The sequence below is a fragment of the Gadus macrocephalus genome, chromosome 15 (genome assembly GCF_031168955.1).
Source record: "Gadus macrocephalus chromosome 15, ASM3116895v1".
Taxonomy (NCBI): domain Eukaryota; kingdom Metazoa; phylum Chordata; class Actinopteri; order Gadiformes; family Gadidae; genus Gadus; species Gadus macrocephalus.
In genome coordinates, this window is record NC_082396.1 from 18,767,277 (window position 1) to 18,776,776 (window position 9,500).

The 9,500-nt window shown below is 50.0% G+C and overlaps 1 protein-coding gene across 1 annotated transcript in view; it reads right to left on the reverse strand.

The window, feature by feature from the left end:
• Positions 1-421: 421 nt before the first annotated feature.
• arid5b (AT-rich interaction domain 5B) overlaps positions 422-9,500 on the reverse strand; it is a 70,314-nt gene continuing 61,235 nt past the window's right edge. The window contains exons 9-10 of the mRNA XM_060072597.1: positions 4,458-4,674; positions 422-4,205 (exon numbers count right to left, since the gene is read on the reverse strand). Coding sequence (XP_059928580.1) covers positions 2,082-4,205; positions 4,458-4,674 — 2,341 coding nt within the window. The 3' untranslated portion in view covers positions 422-2,081. The remainder of the gene's footprint in view (positions 4,206-4,457; positions 4,675-9,500) is intronic.

The following is a 9,500-nucleotide window of genomic DNA, read 5'->3' on the forward strand; positions in this document are numbered from 1 at the left end:
AATAGTGTTATTTGTATTCCCCCCCCAAACCCCACCTCTTACTTTGAAACACTAGACATGTTAACGCTGTATTTGAGCTGTCCCAGATTTCCATTAACAGAAGTTATAGTGGCTGTAAAAGCTGAAACAGGTGTTGTCTCTTCACCTCTGGCTACAGAGCGCAGGAGGAATTTTTTATGGAGTTCTGGTACCTTTTGATCATTGCCAGAAAAACACGCTGGCTACACCTCTCCAAAGTCACACGACAAGAGGCTTGGGAAATGTCAAATATTTGTTAATCTTTTCAAGTATTCTTTGTTGATTGATAGCCTAAGACAACTAACAGCTGTAAAAGCAAACAATTGCAAGTAAGAAAAACAGTTGATTTGAAAAGTAGGATTAATACTAATTTTCTCTTTCTCTTATACCTGGTGTATATGCATGTGTGTGTGTGTGTGTGTGTGTGTGTGTGTGTGTGTGTGTGTGTGTGTGTGTGTGTGTGTGTGTGTGTGTGTGTGTGTGTGTGTGTGTGTGTGTGTGTGTGTGTGTGTGTGTGTGTTTGAGGTGTGTTTACGTATGTATGTGTGTGTCTGTTTGTGTGTGTGTGTGTTTGTGTACGTGTGTGCGTGTGCGTGTGTGTGTACGTGTGTGCGTGTGTGTATGTGTGTGTGTGTGTGTGTGTGTGTGTGTGTGTGTGTGTGTGTGTGTGTGTGTGTGTGTGTGTGTGTGTGCATGCCCGTGCTGCTTTACAGTCAACACTGATAGTATGAATGATACTCTTAAATTGCTACTCTTTAAGATGGACCTTAATTGTCGTGCTAACTCTAAAACTAAGATTGCGAAGGCACAGGTATACGCAAAGCAACAGAGTTCACTGCCAACATTCCTATTCAAATCAATATGGGAGCCTACAGAAAACAGAAAACAGAAAACAAAAATAAAAAAATAAGTGGATTTGAGGTGAGCATTCCATAATGCTAGTAAGAAAGAACAAAACAAGTTGCTACAAGTCCACTAATTACAGAGAGCTCGGATCATTCTACTTCCAAACAATTTTTTAAATGATTGCAATGATACAAAAATAAACATTAACTTGTGATTGGTCAATAGATTAAATAAAGTAACTATTCTGCGTTTCTAATTATCCTGACATAATTCCTTAATAAAAACCTGAATTGAGTTGAAGTTGAGTTTACAGTACATGCATGAATACTTTAGCACCCCAAACTGCTACCATGAGTCCAATATTGGTCTTTGCGTGGTTCTGCAAAAGAGCAACATCAGCCCCTGCCTTCAAAGAGTGACCAGAAAATGTGCTGTAGCAAAAGAAAAAAAGAACAGGCAACAATTTTCAGCGTGGAGACATGTAAACAAATGCAACCGCCACCCTATGGCTGAAGTGTGCCATTACACTCAATAACTGTTTCCCGTTCGGGATGGAAAGCGCACCCCTACATGTTAGAGGTGCAGGCTTTATCGAGCGCCCTGGTTCCTCTTTTGAATGTGTTTGTTTAGTATTTCAGCAATAAATGTATGCCATTCTCTGTCACAGTAAACAAATGGCTTCTCCCGGCCCGCCCCCCCCCGTTCAGCGGTGGAGAGCGACAACCTGACAGGCGGTGACTGAGGTTGACTGACTGATTAGTGAGCACATACACACCAGCATTGTGCAAATAAAGGATACAACCATAACATTAAAAACAATAAAATACAGTGAGTGGTAATGAAATCATAACAGTGCAAAAGTAAATAATACAATGAATAAAAATCAGTGGAATTTGAGTCAGTTTAAGCGGTGGCCGCGTCACTCTGTAACCTAGCGGCGTTTCATTGTCAGTGTTTGCATTCCGACTTAAGACAAGCCTTCTCCCAGAGAACCAGAATAAACAACAGAAAAGTCTGAATGGATGAGTCACTTTACGGGAGGGAGGGACGCGAGAGCAGAGGACGAAGAGGAAGCAAAAAGAAAACATAGGACATTGTTTATTTCTTCTCTACTTTCGACGTGGTGGTCATTCCTTCCGGTTTGCTCCTCCCCTCCTCTCCCCTCCTCTCCCCTCCTCTCCCCTCCTCTCCCTCTCCGCCCGCCTGCGTCTCCCTCCTCACAGTCTGGTGCTGGGGTGCACCGAGGAGAGCTGTGGCGGGGGCAGGGTGGACAGGGGGTAGAGGTGGTGCAGCAGGTCCCCGTACAGCGCCGCCCCTCCCGGGTGCCGGTAGAAGTGGTGCGGGCTGGGCCCCGTGGCCAGCAGCTGCCGGTGGAACAGCATGGAGTGGAAGGCCATGGGGGGCACCAGGGGGGACACCGCCGTCTGGCTCTTCAGGTACTGCAGCCCCGGGTGGTGGTGGTGGTGATGGTGGTGCGGGTGGTGCTGCTGCTGCTGCTGTTGATGGTGCAGACCGTCCTGGGGCCGGGCCGACACGTACATGCCCGGGTAGAGCGGCGAGGGGTAGGCGGTGGCCGGGTGGCCCTCGGGGAGGTGGGTGTTGAGGTGCACGGCGTGCGCCGGCTCGGCGGGCTTCAGGTCCTCGGGGTCGCCCCGGCGCAGCGGGCCGGCCGGGTGCATGGGCGTCACCACACGCACCTTCCTGTCCGGCGCGCCCTCGTTCTCCGCCTCGCCCAGGCTCCGCTTGGAGGGGGGCCGGCAGGGGCTGGTGTGGGGCGCGTCCGGGGAGGCCTTGCCCCCGCCGCCGGGGAAGCACGGGGGCGAGGGGTCCGGGGAGCCGCCCTGCGGTTTGGGAGAGGAGACGGTCATGGGGGGGACCCTGCACGCCTTGGGGTGGGAGTCCAGCCCGCCCTGGTGCATGATGGGATATTGAAGGCTGCAGAAGGGCGGGGGTTTGGAGAAGGAGGACAGCCTCTGGGAGAGAGGCTTGGCGATGGTGAAGTCCCGGGGCTGGTCGTCGGTGTGGCGCCCGTCGCCGTGCGTCTGAGTCCGGTCCCCGTAGTGCGACCTGAAGGCCAGGCCCTCGCACTCCAGGCCAACGCCGCTGCACACAAAGCCTTCGCGGCCCTCGCCATCGCGGACGTAATGCCCCCTCTTCTGGCCAGCCATCCGGTCGTGGCTCAGGCAGTTCTCCGTCTGGCGGTAGAGGCTGTGGAGGTGGGGCGACGAGTAGCAGTCGGCCACGTAGCCGGGGTTGTGCGACGGCGCCGGGGGCCCACCGTGCAGCAGCTTCTCCCCGGGCTTCTCCGCCCCGTTCTGGGCGGGGGGCTGTGGCAGGTAGGGCTGCCAGGGGGGGGAGACCTGCGGCTGGAGGTGGTGGTTGGTCCGGCAGGCGTAGGGCCCCGACAGCTCGCCCAGAGGGTTCCTCTCGGCCTGGTCGCCGCCGGCCGCCGGGTGCAGGGGCTTGGCGCTCTGGGCGTGCTGGATGACCGACGGCCTGAAGACGGTGGCCATCTCCGGGGGGACGTCACTCACACGGGGGGCGTGAGTGACGTCACCTGGCCTCACGCCACCCGCCTCCCCCCCGGCGCCGGCCCTCCTCTCCCGGTCGCGCTCGCTGGTGGGGAACGAGGGGGGCGGGAGAGGGAGGGGCAGCGCCGGGGGAGGGAGTGGCACCGAGGGGGGGGTGTAGGAGAAGGGGTTGGTGTCACACACCTGCGAGAGAAGCTTCTTCTTGGCCAGGGGGGACATCACCCCCTGGCCCGCGCTGCAGTATGCGGTGAGCTGCGGGGGGGACAGGTGCACCTCGCTCCTCGGGACCCCATAGTCTCTTTTCTCTGGCAAGGAGTCGGGCCCCGAGGCGTCCCCGGATTGTCTGTCTGCCGCCGGCTGCTTGAACATGGGCAGCACCTTGCCCACCCTTCCCCCGTGGCCCTCGGCCCCCCCGTCCCGCCCCCTGGCCGCGGGCTCGGGCAGCCCCGCCCGCACAGCTGCTTTGTTGGGATGGTCCCAGCGATGGGCCATGTACGGGGGGGGGTTGAGCACGGTGACCGTTCCCGGCTCCAGACGCAGTTCGGAGGGGAGCTTCTCGTGGAGGATGGCGGGCGGGGGGCTGGACAGTCTGCGTGGGGGGGCGTCAATGCCGGCGCGTATCGCTCTGCATTCGCCGCTCTCCTTGAAGGACGGGGCGGGGCGGGGGTCAGCGGCGGCCAGGGACTCCTCCTTCTTCAGGATGAAGTGTAACTCCTCCTCCTCCATGACGGCGGGGTCTTCTTTCAGATGGCCCTCCTCCTGCCTGGCGCCCGCGGCCAGCTCGCTGCTCTCCTCCGACTCGTCGTAGTCCTGGGAACGGTCACCGCAGGGATTTAGATATAAAGAACATAGATAGACGAACACGATACCTCCAGATGCACTCATGGTATTCGGGGGTTTTCACGGGAGAACAACCAGCATTAGGAGGAGATGACAGTGATGAGATAATGACAAAGCATAAAGAATGAAATGAGATATAAAGGAATGACAAAATACCCCCAAAAATACCCAGACTGAACAAAAAAAGATTCCCATGGGGATCGGGGTTGGGGTGGTACTGACCTGTAACTTCTCCTTGCATTTCTCCGTCTCGTCCTCCTTCTCCCTCTTCTCCCGCCCCTGCTTGGGATTATGGGAGCCTTTGGACTTCTTGGCCCCGGAGCCCTTGGCCCGGGCCGCGGCCGCCTTGTCCTGGCTGCCCTCCTGCTTCTTGGCTTTGACCAGGGGCAGCGGAGTGTCTGATTGGCCCTTCAAATTCCTCTCATAAGGCAGCAGGAGCCTGTAGAGGAGACAAGGAGGAGCTCAGAGCCTGCTCGATGTTGATTTGTTTCACAGGAGGGCAAAGAAGGTGGGAAGGATAAGATCTCCTGTTTTAATAACAATAGGAACAAAAAGAAAGAATAATAATACGCCTCCGCTCTGCTAGAGTCAGACGCATTCGATGTACGCAAATATGGAGGCGCACCTTAATACCTGTCACACATTAGCTGCCTTTTTCTATTTAATCTCACTGGTTTAGGGAAATCCAGATTCAGGTGGATAGGTTATTGTGTGTGCATGTGCGTGTGTGTGTGTGTGTCTGTGTTTGTGTGTTTGTGTATGTGTGTGCACCCGAAAGTATTGGAGGCAGGCTTCCTCCTCCGCATTCATACTATTCAGCAAGCGAGCAGTCACATGACCAGGGGGGGTCAGAGGGTGGCGGAGGCACAGCCCTGGCGGAGCTGAAGCGTTTCTCAGTTGTACTTGTTCTTAAATCCTCAGTGTGCATGAGTTCTAATCTAATCTTCCGATGTGATTAATCATGTCGGACCACAAAAACAGTTACAGTAAGACAGCTGGCATCCAAGCCTTGTTTTGAACACACTGCGCATTTGAAGTGACTGATTACTGCGGAGCTATGTTCTGACTTAATCAAAGCCGTACTTGCTGACATTTTTATGGAAATACCACTGCTCTTTTGAGGTGAGCAAGGGTAAGGGGGTTTTACTGCACGTGACGTTTTATTTTTTCTATATTTCCGTCAGCCTTTCATATCAGATGTCGTAACTAATGGGAGTTTTATGATGTGAAAAGCTGTTTTTTTCTAAACTATGAGAGTAAAACACTATAATTTTGAAAGTAATGGGGAAAGCTGTCGCAGGTCCAAACAGCAGATGGAAATAGTCACGGGCCGAGAAACTAAGAACATGGAGGAGAAAAACCAGCGGCTTTAAAGAAAACAAGAATAACATTTCAACGCTTAACACATTTCTCAAGATGAACACCACAGCATGACTCTCTCAATCAGCGGCGATGGAATGAATACGGTTTTTCCTTCAAGTGCCCATTAAAGCTCTCTTTTGATTCCTTTTAAGGAACAAACACAATAAGACAAACAATGAATCACGGGTACTTTTGCTTCAAAAGGAAAAAAAAAGAAAAAGAAGAAAAAATCCTCACTGAGTTCAAGAGGCTCTGTGGGATTTTTCTGTTATTTCTTCCTCTGAACAAAAGTGCTGGCAGGCAAAGCGGTGAAACTACATTTCATACAGCTGCTCCGGCCCCCAGGCCTCGGGCCAAGAAAGGAAATGTACTATTAAATGTGACTTAAGTTATTGGAGAGAGGCAGAGCCCAGCCATAGTAAAAAGAGAAGGAAGGAATGAAAGAGAAACAGGGGGGGAAAGAGAGGGAACAACAGAGAGAGTGCATAACACAAACATTGAGGGAGGACAGAAAAAATGTTTGGCATAAAATTGAGGAATGAATTCTAAATCTGTCTGTAAGGCTGTATGTATACCGAGGGGCTGCAGTATTATTATGTTTAAGAGTGACTATACAGAATATAGTGGCTGTATACATATATATATATATATATATATATATATATATACACATATTATGGGAACAATAACAATGATATGATAATTTTATGACGTAAAAGGATATCAAACGTTACCGCATAGCATAAACATTGACTGTCGGGTATTTGGCGTTTCACAGACATGTAAAATAAGGTTTATGTGGGGCAATGTTTTGTTCCCGATCCCTCTGTGAACCTAACAGCTTGCAACACAAAACAGTGGGATTAATTTCCTGAGACCGTAAAAAGAAAAAAAAACTCAAGTCTAAAGTGTGTTCCATCCCATTCTGTGTGCAAATGTCCAGCCTCTTGCCATTTGGCCATCAAAGTGCCCGAGCAGTGTCATGTATACCGTGTTTGGTATCAGTGTGTGGGAATGAGAAGGCTGTCTGGCCCCAGGTCAACTTTATGGAATGTCAATATGGGGAGAGGGGGGAGGGTGTTCCCCAGCCAGATAATGAAGGAGCCAGTAAAATCACTGGAGGCCCTTCAGCACGCAGACTGACATGTTAAAAGGATAGTGTGCGGTTATGGTCCTGAGCAACGCCAAGAGTCTGACTGTGAATATGTCCTTTGTTATGCTATTCTTTTGATTGCAACAAAATGGGTAAACAGCTCCTTCAAAATACAACAACTCTTTTTTGAGCAATATATATATTACAACTGCTTACAGTGTAGATTTCCACAAACAAATTAAATTGAGCAGTTAAAATTGTTTGCCTACAGGGCACTGTTCTTTGTAAAATTGATTTTCGTCTTCCTGCCCTGAAAACTTCCCATTTTTCTGCGATCACAAGGGTAATAAAAGTCCCTGTATATTTGACATACTCATGATCACAGTCATGATGATACAGTGGGGATGATAAAATACACGCGAGTAAGACGCTGTTTCCCCAAATGATGGGCGGGCAAGAATGTTGGCAGGCGCAATAGTTCAGCGAAAGCCAGATGTACTAAATAGTTGTAACCACTAGAGGGTGTGGTTTACGTCAATAAAGACATAGGAAAGAGGTTACATTTTTATGAGGTCAATAAATCCGTAACATCCCCACATACCAATTATTTTTTTCTGATTTTGTTTATGCAGCCAAAAAAAAAAAGGAATCCAGGAAAGAAAAACATAAATAGAAAAATCACAATTTTTAAAAGATAAGTATGTGATCTCATGGTTAATGAAACAGCTGTAAAAAACGCACACAAAAAAAACAACCCATCTCTGACTCAAACTTCCTTTTCGGGGAAACAACAACAATGACACAGTTGATAAAACACATATTGTGAACTAAGCAATGGCTGTGCTTCTATTGAAGCAGGGTATTGCACACTAAGCACCTCTGCCTCAAAACGGCAACTTGGCACAAACAAGGTGACTTTACCAGCAGCAATGTGCTGGTCTCATCTAGGTTTTGAGTTACAGGAACCAGGGGTGTTGTGGAATCCAATAAATGCCTTAAGTCACCAAATCAGTGGAAAGAGGCCTGCGGGCCGTTCCATTTCAACAACTTCTCCCCCAGCCGGGGTGAAATTAATTCTTAACTGGTGTTGTGTTAAGATCACAAGGGCTGCTTCCACTCATAAAGAGGGAGGGGAAAGAAAGTGTTTTTTTTTTTTTAAAACTGGCGGACATATCCCGAGGCTGTCGAACAATTTAGTGCATAGAATGCCAAGACCGTGGGGTGGTGGTGGTGGGGGTGATGGTGATGGTGGTGGGAATGATGGTTGTGGTGGTGGTGGTGGTGGTTGTGGTGATGATGGTAGCGATGGGAGTGGTGGTGGTGATGGGGCATTACAGAATAGAAGCCTTATAATCAAACATCATTTATAAAATACAAATCGAAGAGGAATTTTGGGGAAAAACACCCCAAATGATAATAAAAAAAATCGTATAAAACCGACCAAAAACCCGAATAAAGAAGGAGAGTGAATCGACGTAGCCGTGTTCTAGGGGCTCCCGTGATTTGGAAAGATTTGTGTTCCTAAGCCCCCCCTCCCCGCCTCCCTTTTGTCTGGGCTCCAAACCACTTGAAGTGACCCTCATTCATGCAGTTAAAACAGGGGGGCAGCGCAGGAATGTACCAAAAACTTAAGTCCTTTGTGGACGCCTGGAAATAGCAGATTTAAAATGACCCCCAAGGGCCCCGGGGGGGCGCTCTCATTAGCCGCCCGCTCTCCTCCTCCTCCTCTGCCCGCACCGTCCAGCTTCTCCTTCAGCGGAGAGAGAAACAGGAGGAGCAGGAGGAGGAGGTGGCGAGGAGAACAACAACTCTTTTAATACGACTTGTCTCTCATTCAGTGAAGAATAGAAAAACACTCTTTTGATTTACTGTACCGTGAAGCACAGCCCCCCCCCCCCCCCCCCCGATTCATTTTTATAATAAATAAATAAATCGCTCACACATGTTCTCTCTCTCTCTAGTCCGCGGTTCACGTTTGGTGAATAAATGGTATTAATTTAATTTGCCATGCCGAGCCGGTCTTACATCTCAGTAGACTTGAATGGGCCCCATTCCGTTCGATCGGCTGTCACACACACACACACGCTGACGGTGTAATGTGTGTGTAACGTCACATATATAGCCATTGGCTGCACATTCAGACTTTAGTCTTTTGATTACTGTGTCACGCATAAAGAGATCACCTCATATTGTGATTAGTTAGACTGCGGCAGAACAGAACAGAACACTTGGCTTTTCATCAGCTGCATGCTCAATGAACCGCTTTACTGCGCGGGGGGAGAGGGGGGTGGGCAGAATGTTGCATTGAATGGTTAAAATAGCCGGATGCTATTCTAGGAAAGACCCAGCGCTCTGGCTGTGCAGCCACTGTGGCTGGAAGACATGAGATTCCAGAGAGAAGGAGTCCCGCTTACAGGGGTGCAGTGGGGATGTGCTCACGGCGCCCTGCACCAGCGGCTCAGCTTTATGCATCAGGACTTACTGTTATTGAAAAAGGAAACAAGGGTGACAGCCCACTTGTTACACATGCGGTAAAGAAGGAGGTATCCCGCTTGTGTCCCTCGCCCCCGCCTCTCCCGTTTCCTCCTCGGGGTTACGTGATATTAGCGGCTACAAGCCCATTGATACCCTGTGTTCCTTTGCACAGAGGGTCATCCCTTTATAGACTGTATTTTCAAAACAAGAGCGCCGCATCGATTGGAAAGCTGCATTGGAAACCTGCTGTATCTGATGTTTCACAATGCTGTGCTGCTGCTGCTGCTGCTGCTGCTGCTGCTGACTGGTGCAATACAATCTACATCCAATCAAAG